General features: G+C 57.0%; 1 protein-coding gene across 2 annotated transcripts in view; it reads right to left on the bottom strand.

Moving 5' to 3' along the window:
- Positions 1–20,477, bottom strand: part of IGSF21 (immunoglobin superfamily member 21) — a 232,464-nt gene extending 211,987 nt beyond the window's left edge. For both annotated transcript variants that reach the window (XM_042996364.1, XM_042996365.1), the window contains exon 1: positions 20,295–20,477. In XM_042996364.1, the coding sequence (XP_042852298.1) occupies positions 20,295–20,364 (70 nt within the window). In that variant the 5' untranslated portion in view covers positions 20,365–20,477. The remainder of the gene's footprint in view (positions 1–20,294) is intronic.
- Between the last annotated feature and the right edge of the window lie 6,872 nt (positions 20,478–27,349).

Here is a 27,349-nt window from a genome sequence, read left to right as displayed (position 1 = left end):
TACCAGGAGCCCCCTTCTTTCCTCCCAGGACAAGAGGAAACAAGGATGTAGACATACCAGGTTACCGCCCCCGGGAGGCACAAGGTTCCTCCAAAGGCCTAGTCCAGTCTCTGGCAGGCCCAGGCAGACCTCCAAGACATCCCCATTGGCCAGATCGAAGCCGTCAGAGACGAGCCCCTCCGTTTAGCTATCTGTAAAATGGGGCTAATAATGCTGGCATCACAGGGACTCTGGAGGGGATTAAATCACATAGTAGGCAACTGATCATTCAAGGAGGGAGAAACACAGCCTTTGAGAACGTTCTAGCTCGCAGGGCCCTGAAGGATCTCATGGGGAAAACGAGGCCCAAAGGGAGTAGTTGTTGTCTGCCCTGGGTGGAACAGAAAGGTGGGTGCTAGGAGTTATCCTGACTGCTTTGTTTCTTTCCACCTTTTCCTCGGCATCCCTGGCTCCTTCCTACAGGCGCTTCTTGTCCTGGTGTGGAGAGTGGGACTAAGCCGGGGAGAGAAGGAGAAAGAAGGTGTCCCGAATCTAAGCCTCTAGTCACAACTAAAGGCTGGACCTCATGGGCTTTCCCACAGTTTTGGCTGGGGGAGGTCTGGTGCTCCAGTGGGAAGGACACAGGCTTTGGCCGCCCGGAGATGGGGTCAAATCCCGGCATGGCCATTCATGAGCAGGCCCCTTCCCCTGCACCTGTCCCCCTCAGTGCGTGGGGACAAGGCGCCCATCCTGATGGCCGTCGCCTGGAGGAATGAAAGCCACGCGCTCGGTGCCAGCCGTGGGGGGTGCTCGCCAGACGGCACCCCTGATCGCCGCCCAGCTCTGTCTTCTTCACAGCTCACACCTGCCCAGAGGTGCTATCCCGGCTCCCAGCCTCCGGACCTTCCCCACGGTGTGGGCGTGGCTAGGCTGAGCGATGGCATCACAGCCCCATCCGTGCCCCGCAGCTGAACCACTGTCCAACCCAGAGCCCTTGGCTCACAGGGAGGGGCGGGAGGGGAGCACGCCTATGGCAGAGAGCCTTGGGAAGAAGGCAGGGGTCCCCCCCTCTACTGACTCAGAACTGCCTCCCCACCTCCCAGCCCCTGCTTTTTCCAATGGTGCCCCCCCCCCAGCAGGTCCAAGCCCCTGTCTCTTCACTCCCTACTTCCCACCCAGCCTGGAGAGTGAGGCATTCTCCCTCCTTGCTAATAAGATTAAAACGTATCTCCCTCTTACAGTATCGATTCATAGCACTGATTTACTGTTACTTCTCAGCTGCTACAAAACGGATGCGCGGGCTGCCACCTTAATCTCTATCCATCTCTTCACTGCCGGGGAATAACTGCTAATTAATACCTTTTTGCCTCCTGACACCCGCCAGCTTTGAGGGCCATCAATACTCTGGGCTCCCTGCCCCCCAAGCCCACGTGACCCCACTGGCTCAGGCTCCAGCCCAGCCCAGCCCCAGCCCAGAGGTGCTCTGGGGTCTCAGGGGAACAGGAGAAGGGGCGTGAGCTTCCCAATCCTCGACCTCCACGAGACACGGACGCATACGGCCAGCGGGCACAAGGCGGTGGCTAACTCAGGAGGGACAGACCCAGGCCACCCCTCCTCAAACCACCCATGAGGTTTTCATCCTGTCTCAGGCTCGTCACCCACAGAATGCAGAGAGCCACAGACCCACCTCCTACATGGGCAACAATTCAATAGGAACAGGTCAGGAAGGTGCCGAACGCAGGCCTCTGCCTCCTGCCTCATTGGGTCTCTGGCCCCGGGCGGAAGGGGGTACGGTCATGGACCAGCTGAGTTGGCAAGTGCTGGTGGCGGGGAGTGCGGGTGGCCAATTCCTGGTTCCAGAGAAGGCCCCGTCAGGAGAAGGAGTCAAACACAAATGTACGGACTGGCCGGGAGACACAACTCGCCCTGCTTCTCCTCTCCTCCTTTTCCAGCACCAAAGGCCACCTCCTCCAAGAAGCCATCCTTGACCACCCAACCTAGAGAAAGCACTCTGCTCCCAAGCCCCGCAGTATACCGGGACCCTGTGGGATTCTCCTCACAGCACAGCACCATCCAGAGTGAGGCGACTTATCTGCTTGTTCATTTCTGCCTCCCCCACCGTGATGTCAGTCCCAGGAGGGCAAGGCTCTGTCTTGTTCGATGCCGTTTTTTCAAATGTACGGTAGGAGGTCAGTAAGTATTTAATAAATGAATAACAAGTTCCCCAGTAGCATTTGCTAACCATCATCATCATCATAAGCAAGATTACTACGTCCTTCTTCCTCGAATGAAGATCTCATTAAATGCCTTCTCACCTTTAATGGGGGAATCCCATCGTGATCTCATGGTTTGTGAGTTCAAGCCCCGAGTCGGGCTCTGCGCTGACAGCACAGAGCCTGCTTGGGATTCTCTCTCTCTGCCCATGCCCCACTCGTGCCTGCTCTCTCGCTCTCTCTCAAAATAGATAAATAAGCTCAAAAAAAAATTGCCACCGTGAACAAAACGTCTGCGAGGTGTAAGACCCTCTCAGCAACACAGATACCATCACTCCCATTTTACAGATGAGAAACTGAGGCTCACAGCACTTACATGCCTCGCCCCAGATGACACATCCAGCAGGTCACTCAGGTGCCATTCAGAGCCAGGTGGGCCACACTCGAAGCACTCCATCTGCCCCCCTGATACGGCCCAGCACCTCCCACCAGGACGGACCCTGAGGGCTGCTTCTCTACTGGCAGCACCCGGACGCCGGGGCTTTCCTTCTGGCACCCGGATTGAAACCGGCAGCCTGCTGAGAGCAAGCCATTCCCTGTGGTCACCGGCGGCCAGCCTGGGGAGGGACGTCAGCCCGATCTTGCATTCGCACAGGGCACACGGGGAGAACCAAGAACAGAGGCCCAGGTGCCTCGAACGCGCGTGGAGCTCTGGACTTGCCCCTCCCCCTCTCCGCACCAATCCCCCCCAGGGGCACCTGTGGGACCAGATGGGGTCGGGGATGTGTGAACACCCAGGATTACTGCTCGACATCCCCCCAATCTGTCCTCGCCTGCGGGATTCCCCTTTATCTCGTAGACACCTGACAGCCGGGCTGGGGCCCTGCTCGGCGAGGGAAGGGGGTGGGGGGGAGGGTGGCAGCTGTCTGTCTCCTCTGGCAGCGAGGGGTGGGGGCGGGGAGGGAGAGGAAGCCCCAGGACTGAGCCCAGCAGATGTGCCAGCGGAAGCCAGCACGGGCACTTTTAATAAAACATAACGAAGCGTGGGATCGTAAACTATTTCATCTAATTCCCGGCCTCACGAGGGTGGGGCTGGCCTGTTGGGCTGGCAAAGGAGACAGGTTTATAAGGGGGGTGACCTGAGGCTGGGCTGGGGGACGGGCAGGCACAAGCCGGGGGCAGGAGCCCCAGGCCTCCTGGCCAGGCTCAGGGTGGCCTTTCCCTAGGCCTCTCTTCCAGCTTGGGTGGACACACGTCAGCCCTGGCCCCCTCCTGCTGGCGATGGGGGACCAGTCACTTGCCCGTTGGCCTCCGTTTCCCCACAGGTAGAGGGAAAGGAGGGTTGAACCTAAACAGGAAAGCTCCAGAAACTTCTCCAGCCCTGATGGTTCCCTCCATCACCCAGAACGGGCAAAGCAGGGCCCCCCGGACTCGCACTCCGACCCACATTCCGGCCTCCCAAAGCCGGGGGTACCTCCGTGGCAGGCTGGGGTTCCACGGAACACCGTTTGAAAACCACCCCCCCCCCGCCCCAGCTTCTCTCCCAGAACCTCAGTGTGGGCCCTGCTGATCGTGGGGCTCCCCCGGTCACTGCCACACGCACGTTGGCTCTCTCTCCATGTCAGCGTTTACTGCCGTCGGCGATGAGGCATCTCCCCTGTTTGCAGGGCCGGGCCAGAGGAGATGTCCCCGCCCTGACCCCGCACCTCTGCAAGGTAGCCATGGCTCCTTCCAAGCCTCCTCCCCCCTCACTGCAGTTATGACGCCCTGCCTCGCCGCGGACGTTCCTCCTCACGCGTGTGCCAGTCGCACACTGCAGAAGGTCCCGGAGGGCGGGCTCCGTCTCTACTCCCATCGCTCCTCCCCCAGCCCGTCTCCAGGGCCTCGCACAGTACCTGGAGCACAGCAAGAGCCCAATCTGTCAGGCGGACGGACGGATGCTCAAAAGGGAGTGAGGTCTCCCTTCCTGGCCCGAACGGGTACCGCTCCGCCAGGCCTAAGGGGCTCACTCGCATTTCACAGCGTCTTTCGTATGAATTCCAACAGAGGCTGTAAGCTCCTGGAGGGCAACCACATCCTCTCTCCAGATCCCACAGCATCTGTGTGGCTTTTATTAGTTCCGTGAACACTTGCCGGTGCCTTCTCTGCACCAGGACCTGTGCCAGATCGGTCACCAATGGCCGGCGTGCCCCCCCAGTGCTGTGGACACAGTAGATACGCAGAAAATGCTTGTGGAATGAATAAACCAAGTGCCGTGCAAGTGAGACCTGAATAATGAACAGGGCTTAGTCCAAAGAAGGAGGTGGGTTCCAGCAGTGGGAACAGCATGTGCATGTGCAAAGGCCCTGGGGCAGCTAGGACCACCGTGTCTTCAGTACCGAGGGGGACGGCACGAGGATGGGGGTCTCGGTCCAGCTTTCTGTCTCCTCGGTGGTTCCCCTCGGGTGGCATCCATCTTCCTCTTTCCAGAACACCACACAATAGGTTCTCACCGAGGCCACACTTGCTGGGAGACGGGAGGGAGGGGAGACCAGCTGCAGACCCGCCCACCGCCACAGACACATCTCCCTTGTCACCTCCAGGCCCACTGAACACTCATGTGCTCAGACCCACACACTGCACTAAATATAACCATCACATATGCCTCTTCTGTCTCCTTTCCGAGGGAAATAACATTAAGTAAAGCCCTTAAAATTTTAAAGAGCTGGGATGCGTGCTCTCTGCGGGAAGCTTTTAGAGGCACGCTGGAAAGAAAGAATAATAATAATGAGGCCAGAAACACCAGAGCAGAGCCTGGCTGCCACCCCATGACCGCCAGGGCAGGGAGGGGCCGGGCCCGTGGCCTTCACAGTCATCGTGCAGCCGTGCGTGGGGCCCGGGCCCAGCTCTGGCTGCAGCTGGAGTCCCCGAGCCCCTGAGAGCTGTGTAGGATCAAGATGGGGGGTCTGGAGAGTCCCGGAGGCACAAAAGGAAGGGATCTCTGGCAGAGAAGCAAGAAAGCAGAGAGAACAGAAAGCGGGTAAAATGCGAGACAACTTGGGTTCAAAACAGCACAGCCACTTAGTAGCTGTGTGACCCTGAGCAAGTGGCTTAACCTCTCTGTGCTTCAGTCTTTGCTGCTGTAAGGTGGGGGTGCTAGGGCGCACACCTCCGAGGGGTTATGCAGATGGCGCAGTGAACAGATCACACAAGCAGGAGCTTCCCATAGTGCCTGCACGCACGTAGCAAGCGTTCAGTACACGTTTCCTACTAATACCACTTGGCAGGTGACGTCCAGGAGGCCCAGGCAGAGAGCCTGGACCTGACCACACAGCTCTGTTGACTTCAAGCCCAGGAGTCTTTCCCTGGATCCACATAGCTGAGAGAGGCCACTTTGTAACCAGAGGCTGTCCCAGGTTAACAGGAGGGGGCATCTTTTAAAGAGATCAAGCCAGATTAACACGCGGCTCTGTCCCCTCCCCTACCCCCCACAGCATTTTCCCCGAGCTGTAGGGGGCAAATGGCCCCATGGGGGTTTTCAACTGGAAAGCAGGCTCCTGCTGGCCACTGTGAGTGCCAGGGACCTGGGGGTCCGGACTGGGAAAATCTGTCTCGTTGCAGGACTAACCCACTTCTGGCAAATGCACTCGATCGATCCCCTGGGTCATCTCCAGCCTCGCTTCTTTCCTGCAACTCATACCCCTTCACCACTGTCTCCCAGAATCTCCCAGATGACCCAGGCCCTTTCCAGCCTATGAATCTTTGTCCCTACTATTACTTCCTCCTAAAATCTCTCCATCTCCTTCTTAGCCCGGCAAACTCCTACGCATCCTTCAAGACCCAGTTGGGTGTCACCACTTCTCGTGATATAGAACTTTCCCCCAAACCTCAGACAGATGGGTTATCCCCTGATCTGCATTCCTGCAAGGACTTGGCAGCTATTTCAATTGTAAAGTCTCCACTGTCATAACCACAATTTATTTGTTTGCCTGCCTCTCTGCCCCGGGAGGCTGCAAACCCCTTGAAGTCCAGCACTGGGTCTTACTTTTCCATGTAGTGCCAGCCTCAGCACGGGGCCCAACCCAGAGCAGGCACTTAGCAAATGGCAGCTGCACGGAGTTACAATGAGGCTGTGAGTGTGCACCCCACACTGAGTAACCAGTGGGGGGCCCCTCATCATTGACATCGCTGGTCCTTAGTAAGCTCCGTTGGATGCTTCCAAATTCCCAAAGGTGGGAATTTTAGGGTAACGACACGTCTTAAAGGAAATATTTTGGACATAGATGAGACCCTCCTTCCCAACCCTATTACCCATCCCAGAATCTGAGACCTGGAACCGTCCAGACCCACCCCTTTGTTTTACGGACCCAAGACTCAGAGGAGGGGGTAAGCCAGTCACACAGTAAGTTAATGGAGGCGTTGAAATCAGATCCCGTGGCTCGTTAAGGCTGAGGCTGGTGCCCCTTCGACCCAACTGGCTTTTTCCCCCGCGGCTCGTGACGATGCTGGGTCGTATGGGGAAGCTTTTTAAAAATTCAAATAGTTCCACGTTATTTTATTTTACTATGAAGTAAGAAAAAAGTATAGACTCGCCATCACAAACCTAGACAGTGTATCTTTACATGAAACAAGTCAAGAGAGAGGAAATCAATTCAAATGTGATTGTAAGAGAACGACAACGCAAACAATGGCAGGGATGGGATGCAGCGACGACGAACATCGCGAAGGGGGTGACGGGCTGGGCAATCACGGCAGAGAGAGGTTCAGAGCCAGCCGGCCAGGAGGCACCAGCACCCAGGGAGTGAGGTCCCATGGGTGACAGAAGCTACCTCTGAGACCCCGGGGCCAGCCCAAGAAGGCAGAGTGACAGACATCCTGGGGCTAAGGTGGGGGCCATATGGCCCGCACAGAGAAAGACCCAGCCTGCGGGACACGGCCCCAAGCTCAGCTGGAAAGCCAGTCCTCACCAAAGCCCACGTGGACAGTCAGGTAGATGAGAAGGGGCCAGAACGAAAGAACGTCACTCTGGCCAACGTGGAAACCGAGGCCTAAGGGGGCCGTTGGTGAAGCTCTTCTTGATGAATACTTAACCCCAGGGAGCGACCTGTCCCCTCCCGAAGGGTGACTCTGCCGCGGAGCCAGTAGGCAGGGCTGAGACCGGCCTGCGCCTAGGGGCAGGGGGCGCCGAGGGGCTGGCGGACGATGGCAGTGTTGACAGATGGCACGCTGGCGAGGGGCAGGGGCCCTCCGTCTTGCCCGGAGCACATTAGAGAATGAGCCAGGGAAGAAACTGCCACTGGTATTTGTCACAGCAATTTCAGCAAAGCGCCGAATGTGTAAGCGTCGCATGAATTTCAACTGGCAGAATTAGTCCCCATCAAAGTCATTCTGAGCAGTCAAGGTAGACGGGGGAAAAGGGCCAGACAAAGGAGAATCGAGGGGCCTAAAGAAAGCCACCTCAGCCAACCGGGAAGCTGTGAGCTGAGGGGGGCTGTCGGTGGAAGGTTTCCCAGGAAATAGTCATCGGATTTGAAGCCAGGTGCCCCCTGAACTCCAGCTACGGCCCACAGAGAAGATGTCTCTAAAGGTGGTGATGGCACTTTGAGCCTTCGGGTGAAGGATAAAGATCTGGCTGGGGGTCCAGAGGGCTAACTCACTCACTGTTAACGCTCCCCCCGCCCCACCGCTCCCCCACCTGCAAGGGTAGAAGCCGCCTCCGGTGAGAGAGGCTGGCAGTCGGAGGGCACCTGCCTTTCCACTCGGAAGCAGGGAGCTTTGAGCCCGTTCATGACGGATGTCGAGCAGGCTGCCCACGGTAGGAGCCAGTGCGGATGGCAGGAAAGATGACCTAAATGGATGTAAGGAGAAAGCACCTCTCCGTGGGAAATAGGGTGGAAAATAGACTGGAGAATGACGAATCGGTGTGCCCTGGGGTGGAGTCATCAATCAGCGAGCTGGACCAGGGGACAGGGAGGTGTAGGGACACTGAATAGTCTAGGGCAGAGATGACGCATTGCAAAGGTCGACACCCGCAGTGGAGAATGCGGGCAGTTTCTCTTTACAAGTTGCGACATTGTCCCCGCGTTACCTGCTGCTTCAAGCCCACGTGCTCCTGAAAAGGCGGTTCTGCCTTCCCAAAGACCCCCATGCTCATATGCTGCTTATCAGCTCAGAAAAATCCAGCATCCAGCCCAGGATTGGGCACAAGGATGGGCATTTTATTACTGCCACGGTCCTTGGTATACACAGCCACCCATCATTAGCACCGCACGTGGTCCCCTTCGTGGTCACAGCAACGCTACTGGGCAGGAAGCACAATCCCCACTTTATAGATGGGGAAACTGAGGCTTAGCGGGATGGTGCTAGATCTCTGCTCTTTGCACTCGAGCTCATGCTCCTCCCTTCTCCGCTCGCTCTGTAGAGACACCCGCCTGTTTGGGCTTCCAACTGGGTTTGGCCAACGGGCGGCACCAGGAAAACACTCAAAGGCAAGAGTGGGGGGGGAATGGTGGGTACTTCTCCCTCGAGCTCCCCCCTGCGTGGCCCTCTCCAGTCTACAGGTGGTAACGGCCACCCACTGCGCCAAGCCCAGAGCGACACCAGTCCCTGCTGCCTGCCCCAACCCCCATGTACACTGTCCCCTTAATAAGCCCGCCTCCTCCGAGACTCCCCGCTTGAGCTTGGTGTTTCCCAACTGGCACCTGATTGATGTGGAGGGAAGTCACTCCTCCCAAAGTCACAGAGCTCACACACACGCACGCACACACACACACACACACACACACACAGCGGCTCTGGAACTTGAACCCTCCTCTGCCTCCAAAGCCTGCGTTGTCCCATCTGAACGGGGGCTGCTCCGAGGCTGACATGCTTACCCGCCACCTTTACAGATTGGCCTTATCCTTGTGCCACCTGCTCTGCAGCGCATTTAACATTTTTCTTTAACTCGACTCATTTTTTACTTAAATAAGCCGTTTTAAAAAGAGAGAGAGAGAGAGAATTTAAATCACTGCCCCAAATGGCAAACCAGACTTCCTCGCCTTAAACAGAGGGTAACTGAAAGAGAATTACAATGAAAACAAAACGCTGTTACTACGGCTCTGGCTCCCTTGGGCTCACTGAAGGTTTGTTGCCCCAGACCTGTTTTTGTTGGAAAGGCAGATCAGCACGCGATAGAGGGCATTAAAGACATGATATCATCAGCCTGAGGCTTTCTCCTTGGCACCACTGGAAGGACGGGATGAGAAAGAGACAGGGGAAGAGACCCTCCCTCCCCGATTCCTTGTCACTTGTGGCCAATGCGCAGGCCCCACCGGAAGAGTGGCCCCAGGTCCGCTCGGTCCAGCAGAACTTTCTGTAACGACGTCCCGTTTCCATCCGTCCTGTCCGATACGGGAGCGCTTGAAATGTGGCTGGTGTGACTGCAGAACCGAATTCTGTTTAATTCAGTTACATAAAAGTGGAGACACTCTGTTTAGTTGTAAATGTAACTGTCAGTCCTCAGTCACAGCCACGGCCACGGGCCGCCGAGTAGTGAATAGTACAGTCCTAGACGGTAAGCCCCAGGGTGGGGGGGAGGGGTGGCAAGAACTTGCCTGTTCATTCTGCTCTGGATTTCTAGAACAGCACAGGGCTTCCCCCCACCCCAGGAAGCGATCAATTACCATTGGCTGCACCAGTGACGGAGTCAGTGAGTGAGGGAATGAATGAATGAATGAATGAACTACGTTGCATCCTGCAATGAAAGCGTGCCCTCTCTGCAACTCAAACCGTCCTGGGAACCACTAACTCTTCCCCATTAGGCACCCTTCCTGCCAGGGCTTGCCTTTCTCCGCTGACCAGGCCCCTCAGTCGGGCAACGGGGGCCCAGCGATTCGCCTTCCCAAGCCTCTTCTCCTCTGAGCTGGGCCCCAGCCCACTTCTCTGCTGCCCCAGCGAACAAAGAAGTCTTTGTGATGTGGCTGCTTTTGTCGCTCCCCGCCCCCCACCTGGCTCCCTCCGCCCCGCAACCCCCACCCCGTGCCCCCACCTGCAACATTAGGTGCCTGGTGACAATGAACAGTTAGTTTATCACCTGCGCGTATTAACTGGGCACCCGGCCTTGGGTTATTGTGCCACCTGAATGCTCTCTTGACAACAACCTGTGTGCCCGGGGCAGCGAGCACGAGCTCCAGGTGAGGACGCCGTCCACCCTCTGGCCGTGCCAGCCCTTCCTCACCCTGCGGGTGCTTCCAAGCCCCCCGCGTGGCCCCTCCCTGCCAGCCCAGCGCGACGCCAGGGCAGCCTGTGATGGACTCCTTCCTCCGGGGCAGCGTTCGGGAGATGGCGCTGGGGACATAAAGGAGGCGACGACTGGTGACAGACAACCCCATCGGAGGGGCACGAGTGCCTCTGCAGAAAGAGAAACAAAAGGGCAAAGGGAACAGCTTGGCAAGGGAACAAGAAGCCCAGTGGTTCAGCTGCTTCTCTCCCTGGCGCCTCCCAAGCTGCTCCCGTGATTTATGAGGCTGGGCGGGGGGTGTTGCTCCCACTGGAGTGACGCCGAGATCCCCACCCAAGTCCGGGGGACCCTGATGCTTCCCCACGGAAGGCTATGAGGGTGGTGGGTCCCCCTGACTGAGCCCCCGCGATGGCCCCCAGGACTCGGAGGGAGAAGACCAGTCCCCCACATCACACACAGGGTGTGCAGTGAGATTCCTCTCTGGCCTCGCTTTTCCCGACTTCCAATGGGAGGAAGGAGATCGTGCACATAATTTCTCAGCTCCCTTCTGGCTCTGATGCTCTGTAATTCCAGGCCTGAGGACTCGCTACGTGGGGACACCTACAATGCGCCCCCTCAGCGGGGCACTGAGGCTTGCAAACACTCCCTCCCCTTCACGCTCGGGGGCGCTGCGCGAGCCAGGCCTCATTAGAACAGCAGCAGCCCCTTCTCACATGCCTACCATGTGCTAGGCACCGTGCGTGTGGACCCCGCGTAGTAGGTGATTTACCCTGCCCAGCTGCCCTCACCAAACCAGGCCACAGCGACAAGCTGCGTGTTCAGCTGGAGAAATCAAGGCTGACAGCAATGAAGAGGTTACCTGGGTTCACATGCTGGAGGGGTGGTGGCAAGGGGAGGTGAACCCTGGTCAGACTCCGGAGCCCATGCTCCCTAGAGATCTAGAAGCTTCTCCCCATCGCTCTCCGTTCAGGCCCAAGGTACACGCTCCGCCTAGGGGCAGCCTTGTCGTCTCGGCCATAACTGCTTTTCCCCCTCGCCGGGTCTGGACACTCTGGGTGACACTCTGGGTGAGATACCAGCCCCCAAATTACGGCAACTCTTCCTTTAGGCTGTTGCGTCTTTGGGGGCACCCAGAACAGCCATTTATAACCCAGTGGAGGTTCCAAACAGTTGCCAGCTTCAGGTGGCCCCGAAAAACCAATTCATCTTCCTAGAACACTGCCCTGGGAGTGTCACTTTTCCCTCTTCAACTGTTCCCCACAATCCCCGGGCTCAAATCCAGGCCCCTGGCCCCAGGCACGCGGGCCTCCGCCAACAGCTCCAGCCAGGTTCATCCCTAGCTTCTCGATGAGCACCTTCTGCTCAAGGGAGGTCAGCCGGCTCACTGCCTCCCACCCCTCACACACCTACACAGCACTCTGACTCCCTCCCCCACCCTTTGGATGAGCTCTTCCCCTGCCCGGGATGCCCTCCTCACCCACCCAGAGTGTTTCAATCCCTCAGAACCTTCCTGGGCCACTCCTTTAATCCCCAAAGATTTATCCTTGGTATCCCTGTATTGGCCATTTATTATACACGATCGTTTATTGTTCTCAAATGAGTCTGTGTCGTGTGGGGCTGAAATTCCTCGAGGGACGTCTCTGCTGGTCCAGCTTGAGGTGAGGGCCGCCGCTCGATTAATGGATCCTCTGACTTGGCTCCCACATCGGCCTCCAGCAGAGGGAGAAGAAAGTGTGAGCCCACTTGGCCTATCAGAGGGACTCCAAGGCCAAATGATCCTACCCCCGGGGGTGGGGAGGAAGGGAGGCGCCAGTGGCTGGGGACCACTTTCAGGCCAAGTGCTGTCATGCATTGTTCTACTCATCCGCACAACACCCTCCACTTTCAAGAGACAGGAAACCATGACTCAGAGGGGTGGCGGCTGGCTCAAATGTGCTCTGCTGGGAAGTCGTTGTGCTGGGACTTGAACCCAGTTCAGATGGAAACCTAAGTCCCTTAACAGCAGGTGGCTGTCCAACGGAGGCAGTGATCGAGGAAGGACCGGCACGCCCGGCGCTGTGTCGGCCGATGTGAACAACCTGCTCCGGGTTTGCAGGGAGCTCTGATCCGGAGTGTTTGCCAATTTCCGCGGTGTAAATGCTCCTGCCGTGGTCACTCTCAAGCCACAGACAGGATCAGCTCAGAGTTGGAAAGAGAGGTGCAAATCAACGCCTCGGTATGAATCCCGCTCTGCCCATCACCAGCAGTGGGACCTTGGGCGAATCACACAATCTCTCTAAGCCTTGTTCCTCATCTATAACATGGGACAGACCATCACCTCCCAAAGTTGCTGGGATGATTTAACAGGACATCACACGTGAACAAGGCTGGCACAGGCCTGGACACATAGGAGCAGCTCAAAGCATGTTTCTTTCCTTCCTTCCTTCCTTGGTTCCTTCCGTCCTTTCTCTCCCCAGCTCCCACCCATCACCAGTCAAGGGCCGCCCTCCCACACACACAAGGAGAAGCCAGAGGGAACAGGGAACCCTTTGGTCTTCCTACCACATCCCCCTGTTGGCTCGTCCCCCAGATGCCAGCCGTGATGCCAGTGTGAGTGATGGTGAGCAGTGCTGGACAATGGACACATTCTCACACCAGGACGTGCTTCCAGAGGTGACCGGTCAGGGCCGGGAAACAGGCCCAGGCCTGGTGTCCGGACTGAACCTCAGGCTCAGTGGGGGCGGGGGTGGGGGTGGGGGTGGGAATCATTCATTCGTTCAACAAACATGTCTTGAGGATCTGCCCAGAGCCAGGCCTTGTCCAGGGCTGGGGGAGCAGGGATGCCCGCCCTCAAGAGCTCTCAATTCGGTAGGAGACCAACTCTCGAGCCTCTCCAGCCCCAGAGGAGGGTCCTTCTAGCCGAGTGCTGCCCACAGTGGCCATGACAGCACCCAGTCCACAGTGTATGCTTCTTGGTCCGTTGCCTGGTCTTTTGAATGGCCTGTCCCATTCCAGAACCCTGTAAGCTGAATGGAGCAACACTGGGTGGGCGGGAGGTGAGGGGGAATGGAAGGAAGGCTGGGCACGCAGCCACCAAACCCAGATTCCACTCTTGCCACTTCCTGTCCCCGTCTTTTCACTCCCCACGCCTGTTTCCCTGTTCTGTGGGCACAAGAGTAGCTGCCTCTGTGTCTTATGTGAGGGAGGACTCGATGACATGATGGGTGTGGAAGCATTGTGTCAACTCTCAAGGACGACCGGCAGGTAGACGGGAGCATCTGGAGCCCGAGCCTCCAGCCCTTTGATTATCCGCGAGAAACGCGAGAGTGTAGGTCCACGAGCAGAACTGAGCCAACGGAAAGTCTACCTGTGAATCCAGCCTAAATTCCACACGCTGTAAGCCTTTCCATACATTTTTCTGCAAAGAGTCTCTGTTCAACCAGGACACCCACGTCTAAAGGCCAAAGATGGTTTCTGCATCTAAACAGCCAAGTTTACTGAGCACCCACCATGGGCTTTGTGGGGAAGATTCACCAGCGAGCAGACCCGGCCAGGGCCCCTGCCTTCATGGGGCTTCGCAGGGTTGGGGAGGGGTGCTGGCCATGCCTTAGGCCTCCAGGGAAAGTCAGGGCACAGGTGGGGGGATCAGTCACCCTCGAGCTAGGGGACCATGAGTCACCTTCAGTGTTACTGGCAACTATGAGGCTCCCCATGCCTAGGGAGGGTTTTTTTTTTTTTCAAGCAACCGAAACCAACTCTGGATAACTCAAGCCCCAAAAAAGTAACTTGTGGAACATTCTGGAAGTTCACGGAACAGGAGGGCAAGCCGAAGCTCCAGGCGCTATAAGGACCCACGGCCTTTGTGCCATAACAGTTCTGGCATAACCACGGTTCATACTGGTAATCATCAGAGCACATAGGACTGAGCCAAGAGCTTTGCATGTATGTAATGACTCGTCCCATCCCGTCAACAGCCCGGGAGGTAGGTCCTGTCATTATTGGCCTCAGGGAATTAGAGAAGTACAGTTTCACGGGGGCCCCCAGTGGCAAGGAGTACTTTCTGGTGGTTCTCAGTCTTCCTCTGTTCTGGATTCAGATCCCTGGGAGAGTGTCTGATGGGCTCATCTGGGGATGCTTTACCTGTCTATGCCACCTACCAAGATGACATACCATAGGGAGGGGCGGGGCGCATGCATAATTCCCCAAAGCAAATCCAGTATGTGAGCGGTAGATGTACAAAGGACCGACAGGTCAGATTCTTTGCCTGGGTGCCACCATGTCCTTTCCTGTTCCTTTGGGCTGCGACTCTGTGCACCTCCAGCCCCATGGATTTATGTGCTCCAGCCACGAAATCCTGGCCAGTAGGTCTTGGTGATCACGGGCCCCCTCTGCTACTGGACCCCAGTGAAATTGTAAAGTGGGTCCCAGGACTTCATCCCCCACCCCCTGCTGCCTCCCAGGAACCTCATCCTGAAGACAGATAGCCCTTAGGAAGTGATGGCGTGTGTTTTGCCACCACCGACATTTGTCGTTTAAAACAGAAGGCTCTGCATCCTCTAGCAAGTGGTAGAGACTGTTGTATTTATTCCTCCTTCCAGTGATGAAAAAATAAATAGTTTCTCCTCTCCTCCGGGAGCAGCAGTGTCTCTAGATTGCTTCAGACCTGGGTTTGAAACTCCCAGTTGTTCCACTTAATAATAAAAAAAAAAAGATCCTGAGCCTCATTCATTATTTAAGAAAGACAAGAAAAGAAAGAAGGAAAAGAGAGAGAAAGAGAAAGATCCCGGGCCTCTCGTCTTCATCTGCAAAACACGGCTCATGACACTGCCTCCCAGATTACTGAGAGCATTTAACGCATCAGGAACGTCTAATAGGTGTGGAATAAATGGTAGCCATCCGTAATATCACTCTCGTTTCTCCCAGTCCTCAAAAAGACTCTGGGGAGACCAGTCTTGAGTTGAGCTAGCCCTGCCACGTACAACCTCACCTCCAGCTCTTTGCTCAGCCAGGTTTCCCCCCTGGCACATTTTCTTCCTTAGCCCTTGGCTTATTCATGTCCTCTCTTTACTTCAAGGTCTCGCTCGAGTTCTCCTTCCTCTCTGAAGCCTCCCCTTGACACCCCCAAGGAATCACGCTTCCTCAAGAACTTCCTGGAGGGGATGTCAATCACTTGGACACAGGTCCGCCTGGATAGCTATTAGTGTTCCACGAACTTGCCCAACCTCTCGGCCTGCGGGCGTGAGGGTCCCGGTGTTACTCTTTTCTGACATGCCCTGCCCACAACGGATGCCCATTCACTGTCTTGATGATGGCGAGGGCTTTCGGGGACAATCCCTTCCGCCATCTGTGCGGAATAACACTGGCTAATTCCCTCTCAATGAGGATAACATCCAGACAGGGAATTGCATACCCTGCAACCCTCCACGTGGCCGGAGCTGAGAAAGTGCCTGACGGCCATTCTCATCAGCAGACACCAGAGCACAGAGGGAAGGAGTCAGTCCTGTGTCTGAATCGCCCATTCACTTATTGACTGGATGGCCTTGGACCAGTCACTTAACCTCCCTCCGCCTCAGTTTCCTCATCAGCAAAACGGGGCTAATTTTACCTTCCAGTGTGCTAGTAAGGATTAGACGGGACAAGAACGATGAAGCTCAGGGCGGAATGCTGGCACACAGTGAGCCTTCGGTGAGGGTCAGAGGTACAGCCCCTGCCCTCTGAGTGAAGAAATCAATTTTCCGCTAAGCTGTGAACACCATACATGCAAGGGACTCTCTACTGTGTTCAAGGTCATGTTCCCAGTGCTTAGCACTCTGCTTGGCACATAGACACTATACAATAAACATCTGTTGGGCACCCGAGTAAACACGTCAAGCGGCCTGGGGATGCTGCAGATGTGGGTAGGGTGGTAAGGCAAGTCAGACACCTGCGTGGATCCCAGGAAACCCAGCTAACAGAACTAACCAGTCTCTTCTTTGTTCGGTCTTTGTTTGGCCTCTGCCTTCCAATTCATGACTGCTAACCCAGAAACCCGAGAAAGTCACTTAAAGTGGCCCAAGAATGCATGCGACAGATGTTCTGCAAAGTCGGGTTAGCCAGGCCAACCTAAGGCCTCACCGGTGGCCGGCCGCCCCTGCCCAAGGGATTCTCTGTGCCCCACATAGAGGGAACATTAGAAACAAGGAGGGAGCCTGGGGCTGGGCCAGGTGGGAGCTGGTCGGAGCCAGATGTCCTGCCACCAATAAATCTTAACACTCGGAGACTCAGTTTCCTAATCCGTGAAAAAAGGAGCTTAAACCCATCTTGCAGCTGCATGAGGCCTGTGAAGCGGCTAGCACGTGCGTGACACGCTGCAGCTGATGCACACAATCGTGGCTATTGAAAAACCAGAATCCCAGCCAGAGACTAGGAAACGAGCAATCTCAGGCTGTTTCGGGAGACTTTCGTGTGTAAGGATCGCGCGACGTGGAGCCTCCTCGCCCGCGTGAGCCCGGGCGGCTCTCCTTTTGCGCCTGCCGTCTTGCCCCAGGCGTTAGGATTTCAGGGGGGGTGGGAATCAATTCCTACTCTAAAAGGGTCCTCCTGCTAAAAACAAAAACCAGGAGTTTCAGAAGCACTGAATAAATGATCGCGGAAGTCGCTTCCAGCTCCGACATTCTCTGCGCTCAAAAGGCAAAAAATTACTTCAACCTCTCAGGAAAAACTCTAGTTTGCAGCTGGGGTGGGAAAGGGGTGGGGCTTATGGCTGTGGGGTGGGGCCAGGCTGGGAGCGGGGCGGCTGGGGGAGCAGGGGCGGAGCCGCCGGCTCTCGGCTCGGCCCGTCACTGCCCTGCGGGGGCTAAGAAGGAACCCAGCGGTGCCCGACCCCCCGCCCCGCGCCCAGAGTGTTGGGTGGGGGTGGGGAGGAAGGATAAACACTTAAAAGTCGGCACAGCAGCTTTCGCGCGCGCAGCCCCCGCAGTCTCAGTGCTGCGGCAGCCTCGGCCCTCCCGAGCCAGCCCTCCCACCCACCCACCTGCTGACACGCGGCTGCGGAGAGAGAACGGCAGGGCCGCTGGCTGGGGCCTTTGGCTCGCCCTACCTGGGCCTGCCTACCCACTACAATTCCAGGAGAAGTTCCTGGGGCCAAAGGAGGCAGGACCAAGAACCACTCTCTTCCCTACCTCCACCCCCCATCCCCGGTGCCCCCTCTCCCGGGCCACTGCACAGGGACAACCGCAGGACTTCCTTCCCAGAAGTGCCCAGGCAGGGGAAACTGGGGCCCGAAGACTTAAAGACGCCTCGGGGCGCTCCTGGGTGATCCGGAAAGCCGGAGAAATGTGGGTTTCTCCAATGCAGAGTCAGATATTGGGGGGGGGGGGTAGTTAGGGGCAGGGGCTAATGGCCCAGCCAGGCCTGTGTGCAGCGGAGTGCCTTCTCCCAAGGCACAGACTCACCTCTGCAAAGCTGAACGCTTTTGTCTGCGATCCTTAGGGGTACAACAGGGAAGGGGACGCTAGCCATGCCCCTACCTAACAGAGACCGCCATCGCCTTCTCCCCGCCCCCTCCACACCACCACTGGCAGGCGCGTTTCGGAATGCCTGCCCTGGATTCTACCCTCTCCGCCCTCCCGGGCGGCCCCTGGCAGGTGGCCCGGCTAAGCCAACTGCTAGGTGCACGGCTTGCGGTCGCATCCCGGAAGGGCGCCCTCCTCCGGCAAGAGAGCCTCTTACATCTCGCGCTGACCCTTTTCGTACCCCCGCCCCCTCGTGGGCACAGAGTTGGAACCGGGAAAGAGGGACCCCACCCTCGCGCACGCTCGCTTCCTCTGCGGAGGAGAAGAGGGCCCCCCGGCGGCCCAGGAACCCTGCCTGCGCCCCAGGCTCGGAAAGTTTCCCGTCCGTGATCCGAGTCAGCGCTCCTCCCTTCACCCTGAGCAGCGAGCTCTAGGCCACGCCGGCTCCCTCGGCCCAGACGCGCTCACCCGCGGCTCCCGAGCCCCCCTGCGCCCTGCAGCCTGCAGAGGCGGGCAAGGGGAGCGGAGACGCCAGGACGCCGGGTCAGCTCTCCGCAGCCGGGCAGCCCGAAGAACGCCGGTCTCGGGCTCTGGGGAGAGCTCGCAGGGTGGGGTCCTGACGGAGCCGGGTTCCCCAACGTTGGCTTAAACCATCAGTCGCCAACCCCACCCCTGCCGCGTCAGTTCTGCACATTCCGGGGTGGGGGAAACGATGCTCCCCTCCTGCCCCCAACCCCCAATCCCTTCTCCCTGCAATGTCCAGGTGAGGGCTCCAGTGCCTTTCAACAAAGCCCAGTGCCGAGCGCTGGAACCGGGACCCACCCCCTCCACCTCCCCCCTCCCATATAACCTTTCCCTCTAGAGGCATCCGACGGAGGGAGCCCTCACCCCAAAGTTGGGGGGAGATTCTGATCCACTTTGGAAAGTCTTTTGCTCCAAAGGGTAGGGGACAAAGTATGGGGCTGACATTTCTTCTGGGTCACACACAACCCCTCCCCCTCTCTGCCAGCGAGACCACCATTCAGGCTCAAATTCTGCAGCCTCTCCCATCTGCAGACCCAGCACTCTCCGAGACCTCGTGGGCGGGGTTATTTTAGGGCGGGGTGGGGGGAGAGCACCCATTCCTGGCAGGCACTCTCAGAGCCTGGCGAGGCACCTCCCGGTAGGGCAAGGCAAACAGAGTTGACCCCCTACCATCATTATTGAGTTGGGCTAGGGGCTGAGATCCTACTGGCCACAATGGCTACTTTTTGGCACCCCGCACCCCCCCTCCCCCGCCCCCTTCACGGCTGTGACTCCAGAGGGGCCGATTCTGGGCGCCCAGGTTTAGCATTTGGTATTGGCTGGGACTCGAGGACGCGGACCCTCTGGTCTCCGCGCCCGTGGCTGTTCGCTGGTCCCGCTTTCCCCCTGCTGGGCTCTTAGCCCGTGGGTCGGCTCACTGCCCGAAAGGTGCCGGGGTCGCCAGGATGGGCTCCGGTAGCATGTAAGACCCACCAGGCGGCGCGCCGGGCGCGAGGCACCGAAGGCGGCCGCGAGCCCCGGACCCTGGAGCTGCGGAGCCACGCATCTTTCGCTCTGGGGACCCCGCTCAGCTTCCAGCTTCTCTGAGCTGGTTCAGCCAGGACCAAGTCCTTGCGGGACACACACCCGACTGGTCACACCTCCTGGGCTCCCGGGCGCCTCCATCCCTGCCTCCTCACTAAAACCACACGCTCCATCGCAGGCACACACGCTCTCGGACCACGAAGCAGCACAACCCCCACGCGCCTGCACCGCCACACATCCCACATACACGCATACTCCTGCCCAAGTGTCACATTCCCCCCCATCCTATGCACACACGCCCCCCCCCCCAAATAGTCATCTGCCGCCGCACACCCCTGAAGAGACTCACACACTTGGGACCCGCGAGAAACGCCACACCTCACATACTCACCACCCTTTAACACGCTCACACATACAATGACACAAGCTTTCACACTTCACACCTCACCGAGAAGCCGGCACCCGCTCACACCCCCAAATACTCTGGCTCACTCCGTCTCACACGCACACCTTCTCCGTGGAACTGACAGAGACACTCAAACAGCCCATCTGCACACTCACATCTCTAAATACACTCCCGCACCCTCTGCGCACACAGCTCCTTCCCGGACACCCTTACCCACAGACGCAACAAAGGCACACGCTCGTACACACACACACACACACACACACACACACACACACGCAGACCCGCGCGCGCTCTCCTCGGGGGAGACCTCCTCCCTCCGTGACCGAGCCGACCGACCGCGCGGACCGCCACGCCAGGACCGGTGCTCGCGCCGCGAGCCTCTCCGGGGCGCCCCGGGCCCGCGCCCTTCCCCGGCGGCCCGCCCCCGCGCGCGTCCCCCACCCCGGGCTCCGGCCGGGCGCCCGCGCACTCACCGCGCGCCAGGTCCAGGATCGCGGCGAGCAGCAGGCAGACGCAGCCGCGGAGGCTCGGGGCGGCTCGCATGGTGCCCGGGAGCTGGCGGCGGTGGCGAGGCGGAGGCGGTGGCGGAGGCGGCGGGTCCCCTCGCCATGGGCTCAGGCGCGCTCCTGCCTCCGGCCGCCGGCCGCGACGGTGGCGGGCAGCGCCGGGCGCCGCGGGGGCGCCCCCATGCCGCCGCGGCCGGGCCGCCGGGGCGCCGGGCTCCACTCGGCTCGGGCTCCGCGGGGTGCCGCGCGACCCTGCGCTCCGGGCGTCCTCCCGGCGCGCCGCGGCTCCCGGCTCCCCCGGCTGCGCGCGGCGCCCACCGCGGCCCCGGAGTCGGATCGGCGGCAGCGCCGGAGTTTGGAGCCGAACCGCGCTCCCTCTGCCTCGCGCCCGCCTCTCCCGGCGGCGCGAGCGCCCCCTCCCCGCGCCCTCCCTCCGCCCCTCCCCCTCTCCCCGCCCCCCGCCCTCCCTCCCTCCCCCTCGCCGCGCTCTCCGCTGTATTATACAGACTTTTCTTTAATCCTTTCTGGGCTGTTCGGCTCTCGTCCGCTAAGCCGATTTATTGCGGGGAGAAGGAGAGCTCACCCCCTCCCCGCCCCCCGCCCCCTCCTCCCTGTCTCCCACCCCCTCTCCTTACCCCAGGTTCCCTTCCTCACTCACAACTCGCCGCGCAGTCTTTAGCTTCACAGCCCTCCCCCAGCTGACCGAGCACCCCTGCCCTCCAGAAGTGGGCTCCACCCGGTCCCCCTCCACTTAATCCCGTCCCTGGGCTCACCCCCCACTCCCCACCCCCTAGCCTGATGGAGAGAGGCAGCCTCCCTTGAGAGCAAGCCCTGCCTCCCCCCCCCCCCCCCCAGAGGAGCAGGCAGGGTGTGGCCCCAGAGGACTGGCCTTGCCACCTATTAATGCTCTCAGTGGGAAGCATTAGGGGCATCAGTCATCTGAAACTTCCCAAATTATGGATGGCCTCCCCCAGGTACCGGACAGGAATGTTGTGTTTTCTCTTCTTCCAAAAATAGCTACATTCTTGAATCCAGCCAGCAATGGTTAAGGAACTGGTTGTTTCCTCCTGGCAGAGACCACATTTTCACCTTTTTGGCAGGCCTGACACTTTTTCTCCAGGCCCGAGGAGTGCGGTTCGGGATTTGTGTATCTTTTCTCTCTCTCTCTCTCTCTCTCTCTCTCTCTCTCTCTCTCTCTCTCACACACACACACACACACACACACACACACCATTGAGCCTCAGGCCTGGCTATGAGCCTTGAGGTCTCCTGGGAGGGGAGAGGTACTCCAGTTGTTGGAGTGGGCTGGGGGCGGGGGTGGAGGTTAGATGGGGAAGTTCCCAGCAAGGAACCTGGCATCTGGCAGGGAATTTCACCCCTGGCAAGCTGAGGCCCAGAAAGGTCATCACAGCCAGGGGCAGAACTGGGGCTCAGAACTGGGGCTCAGGCCTCTGGGCTCTTGATCCAGTGTTCTTTCTATGACATTCTATGGAGAATTTCCAGCTGCCATTTCTGTAGAGAATTCCCAGCTTTGTCAGGCTGCTGCATAAGGCTTTTGCTCTGTTTACCTGGGTGGGCAATGGGTATACAGCCAGGTGTATCTCCAGCAGCCCTTCGAGGGCGTGTAGGGAGTGAGATGGGCAGTAGGTGGTTGCTAAGCTGTCTCTTAGGCCAGCCTCTCGCAGCGATGCCCCATGGCAGGGAGCGGCTCCCTCCATCTGCCCTCTGGAAGCCTCACTACAGGGCTTCCCAAGGCAACCTCGCTGCAGCTCACGCCTACCCGCCCAGGGGAAGGAGCGATTTGCATTTATGAAGATCTGAAAGCATACGTTCACCTGACAGGCTTTAGAATGATCCTCTCAGTAAAATAATAATAATGATCGTAATAAACCCTTATAAATAGGTGTTTGATTACAGTTTGTCCCTACGTGGGTATTTTTTTTTTTTTTTTTGAATCAGACTAATTGGCTGCCGGGCTGATTGGGCTGGATATGGCTCCAGCGCTGGAGTCTTAAGACCCTTCTCCCTTGGCTGGCTGTTCTTTGCTCTGTCTCGCGCCCCACCCCCCCCAGGTCTCCTCTTCTCCGAGTTGCTGAGAGTCAGCTTGAGGTCACCTCGCCCCCAAACCCTCTTTTTGGGCTGGCCCAGCCATGCCATGGGGCACAGTCCCTCCCTGCTTTCTGCCTTCCCCTCTACCTCCCCACCTCTGGCCTAGGAAAAAGCCAGGAAAACCCACTCCTTCCCATGTGCTAAGCCCTCCCATGGAAGAGCTTTCCAGGCTGGGGAGCAGCATCAATCTGGAAGGATCCTCACGTTGGCGTGTTGCCGTGAGTCCCACGGGGCATGAATGCCAGGCTTCACCGTGTGGGCATTCCTGCTCTGCTGGCCCAGAGCAGATCAGAGCACAGCCAGGCAGGTGCACTGGCAGCAGGTGGCCAGGTGAAAGCCTGAATAGGTGGGGTTTCCTGTCTGCACTCACTGTGGGCCCAGCCACTAGAGAGGGGATCCAGGGATCAGTGATGATCCAGCTCCTGTACCGGCCTGGGTGATGCTTCTTTCCAGCCCTGGCCCATACCTGCTGGGAGAGAAATCCCCAGGGAGCAGCATGAAGGGGGTCCGGAGTCACCTCCGTTATGCCAGCTGTGAATGATACTTGGAAAGAGGCTGGAAAGGAGGTCTGAGAGCCAAGGGAGGGTTGCCTCCTCGGGCCAAGGATTGGGCTGGGGCAGAGTGGGAGAGATTTCGATTAATCCTCCTTCAGCCCCAGGACTTCCAAATCATCTCCACTCTCTTGTAACATCACCCTGTATTATTATAATCTCTCGTCTTCCTGGCCAGGGCCTGGCACACAGTAGGCTCAGAATAAATATTTCTTGGATGGAAGGATGGATGGAGGGGTGGATGGATGGATGGACAGACGGACGGACCGATGGATGAAGACAGGGCACTCTGTCTGATCCGCTCTATTCCTTAGCTCCTCGGGCACGAGGCTGGCACTTAGCAGTTGCTAGGAGGCATCCTGTGGCAGTGAACCTTTTCAAAGAACCAACAGCCCCCTGGATGGTGCGTTCAGAGACAGGACATGGTGCCCGCGTGCACAGTTGGTTTTCCCAAAGGGGCTGGGCTGCGAAGTGTGTGTTTATTACCATATGGTAATTGTTCCTAATGATCCCGCTACCTTTGCACACCTTCTCCTGGGGAAGCCCACTCCTCCAGCTCCTGTTTCCTAAACACAGTTTAGGAGCTTTTCCTTTCGCCCCAGAGAAAGGCATATCTGAAGCACCGAGAGGCACGGTTAGCAGAGGGCACAGGGTGACTCACCCAAGGCAGCCCCAGGCTTTTAACTCACTTACCGTCCCTCTGTTCCTGACTCTTAATGGACTGGCTGCCAGCGCGAAGCCTCCACTTTGCAGTCCTGGCATTCAGACCCATGAGTCACGACGGGACATGCCTCCTCCTTGGGCCCTGGGCAGAGCAGGAGCCCAGAAACTTCCCCCAGCAGCCACCTCCCTCTGTCCGTGGTTACTGATCAAGGCTCTCCCAACAGAGGGCACTGCAGCACAAAGCAAATTTCTCTTCTCCTGACCCTAGGGAACAACCCCAGAGGTCAAAGAGACCCCTCTGTGACCTCTAGCTTGTTTATTTCCAGGAGCGGGGGAGGAACACAGCGTATCATTTCCTCCCCCAGCCTGGCTTCCAGGGGGATGAGCTCTGCTGGTTTGGGGAATGACACTGCATGGCATTTGTAGTAACTGTGAGGGTGGTAAGCATTTATGTAAGTGCTTCTCTTAGCCAAGCACCCTTAAAGTAATCAGGGAGCATAAGAATGCTTACAGTAACATACAAAGTGAGTTCTATCATTATCCATACTTTACAGATGACAGAACTTAGACACGAGCAGGCTAAGCAACTTGTCCAGGACAACAAGGTTCATTGTCGAGCCGGATGTGAACCCAGGGAGAGGCCAGAGCGCTTCAAAGCCCTTCTGGGCCAAGTGACACGAGTGCACACGAGACACGCGTAGGCGCACATGTGCGTGTGCACACACACCCGCGCGCACACCCTGGGAGCCGGTACTTGGCTGGGAAATGAGATGCGTGAGCCCAGCATATTCCACCTCCCTCGTCCCTCATAAGAGCCCTCTGTGGCGGCTTCAGTTATGCCCAATTTATGGATAAGTAAACTGAGACTCAGCGGTGAAAAGAACGCTCTGAAGCAGCCAAGGTAGAGGGATGCTGGGTTCTGGGGACAGACATCTAGGGTGGGCCATCCCCAGCCTCCACCCCAAGATCCACACATTCTCTCTCTCTTCCTCGCCCCACCCCTCCCCCCTGCCCGACACACTCATGCCCGACATCCTCAGACTCCTTCCTTCCTTGCCCTCTGCCTCTCCGTGCTGGGAATTAAACATCCGTCAGACAGGACTGAGTTTTTTATTGTTTGTTTAAATTAAACGCCACTGAAAGTGACGCCTTAACACTGGTGACCCAAATCGATATGGAGTCAGCGGCTCGGAATGAACTTCAACGCTGTGTCCTTAATACACCTCAGCCCCACTTGAACTCTCAAACGCCCGCCCTAGCAACTCTTGCCCCAGGTGGACCCAAGAGGGTTTTCCATGGGGAATCTGAGGCTATGGGTTGCTGAACGGGCTTCAGTATTAAAAGCTCAGAGACTCGAATGAGCAGGGGTCTCGTGAAGGAGTGAGGGACAGGAAATGCAGGCCCAGGGACCCGCTCAGGCAGAGAGAAGGAGGCCAATGGCTGGGTCCCCCAACCATTTGTTTTGCAAGTTTGCAAGAAACATTTCTTCAAAGGCTGCATATTAGGTCATGCCCCGCCCCCTTCTTGGAGATTTATAATTCACATGAGCATATTAAAGGCTATGAGAAATCCTGCAGAGCTTTTCAGTTTTATTTCCTTGAAACCCAAACTGTTTGGCCTTGGAATCTTCTTCGCATAAATACCTATAAACATCTCATAAGCAAGAGTGGTGGAGACCCGGGATGGATGGAGGGAGTTGCTGCTTCCGTCCTGGACAAGCGTCCTGGGTCGCCATCATAATAATGGTGGCACTCATAATCATAACCATAATCATACGAAGGACAATAACAACCACACCACGTGATGACATTTATTGAGGGCTTACTAGCTGCCAGGGGCTGTTCTAAGTGTTTTGCTTGAACTAATTTATTGAACATTTTCCATAATCCTATGAGGCAGGTTCTGTTTTGAACCCCAATAGAATAAGACAAAGAGACACAGGCACAGAAGTGAAGCTTCTTGCCTAGATCACACTGCTTTTATGTATTTCTGAGACTACAGCCAACATGAGGATGAGGACCACAGCTGATTTGTCTCCACATTTACTTGTGCCTGGAAGGTGGCAGGTGTTCATGAAAGCATTGGATAGATACATGGAAGGGAGGAAGAATGGATGAATGGAAAGATGGATGGCTGAGAGAATGATTGGGTGGGTGGATGAATGGATAGCTGGAAGTGAGAGTTATTGAGTTATGGTGGACGGGTGGATGGGTGGCTGGATGGGTAGATGGTGGATGGATGAATGGATGAATGGATGGATGGATGGATGGATGGATGAGTGGATGGATGGATGGGTGGCTGGATGGGTAGATGGTGGATGGATGAATGGATGAATGGATGGATGGATGGATGGATGGATGAGTGGATGGATGGATGGGTGGATGGATGGATGAGTGGATGGATGGATGGGTGGATGGGTGGGTGGATGGATGGATGAGTGGATGGATGGGTGGGTGGATGGATGGATGGATGAGTGGATGGATGGATGGGTGGATGGATGGATGAGTGGATGGATGGATGGATGGGTGGATGGGTGGGTGGATGGATGGATGATGGTGGGTGAGTGTGTAGAAGACTGATGGGTGGATGAGCACATGGATGGAGGAATGGATAAATGAATCAAGATTAGAAAGTATCAGCAAGGGGGCGCCTGGGTGGCTCAGTCAGTTAAGCGTCTGACTTCAGTTCAGGTCATGATCTCACGGTATGTGGGTTTGAGCCCCACGTCAGGCTCTATGCTGACAGCTCAGAGCCTGGAGCTGCTTGAGATTCTGTGTCTCCCTCCCTCAGTGTCCCTCCCGCACTCGTGCTGTGCCTCTCAAAAATAAATAAACATTAAACAAAAATTAAAAAAAAAATAAAGTATCAGTAAGATTTAACTTTCTCCTGTGTCACTGAATTTGCTAAGTATGAGAGACCCGGACTAATGGGTATCAGTCATAGTTAAAAGGTGCCACCAAAGGTAGTCAGGCACAGTGGCTAAAAGCGTGGGCTCTCGAGTTGGATTGTCTAGACCCAAATCTCAGCTTTGACACTCAAGAAAATGACTGTTGGATGGATAGAAGGAAGGGAGAAGGAGGGAAGGAAGGAAGGGAGGGAGGGAGGAAGGAAGGAAGGAAGGAAGGAAGGAAGGAAGGAAGGAGGCAGTGAGGAAAGGAGGGAGGAATTGCTGTAAGAACTTGAACCCATCATCTAACCTCCCTGTGCCTTGATTTCCTCATCTGTAAAATGGGGATGGGAATAAGAGTACCAACCTCACTGAGTTGCACTGATTAAATAAGGCAGTGCTTTAAATGCCGTAAGCACTCAATAAATATTAGCTGTAACAATTATTACCCACGGAGGCAGCCACACAATGCTATAGTTACCCCAGTGCTGCGGTTCCTTGTTTTCATCCTTAGCTTCCTACGCTCTGAAGGAGAGGGGTGGATGAAGACTCCAGGGTCAAGATCTCGAGGGATTCCGCCGATGGTTGCCGTGACCACGAACCAAAGAAAAAGGCCAGCGATTCACTTCTGTTTCATGACATTCTACAGCATCAATCCGTCTATTCTTGCCTTTGGACTCTTGAGTCCACGGTTGTCAAGTTGGTGGTGGGATCTTCTGAGGTCACCCTTGGAGCCGCCCCTTTCCTCTTCTCCTTGCCAAAGTGCAATACCATCCACAGACAACAGGTGGCGCCATCCAATATGTGATTTG

The sequence above is a fragment of the Panthera tigris genome, chromosome C1, assembly GCF_018350195.1.
Source record: "Panthera tigris isolate Pti1 chromosome C1, P.tigris_Pti1_mat1.1, whole genome shotgun sequence".
Taxonomy (NCBI): Eukaryota; Metazoa; Chordata; class Mammalia; order Carnivora; family Felidae; genus Panthera; species Panthera tigris.
This window is presented reverse-complemented; position numbering and strand designations above follow the sequence as displayed.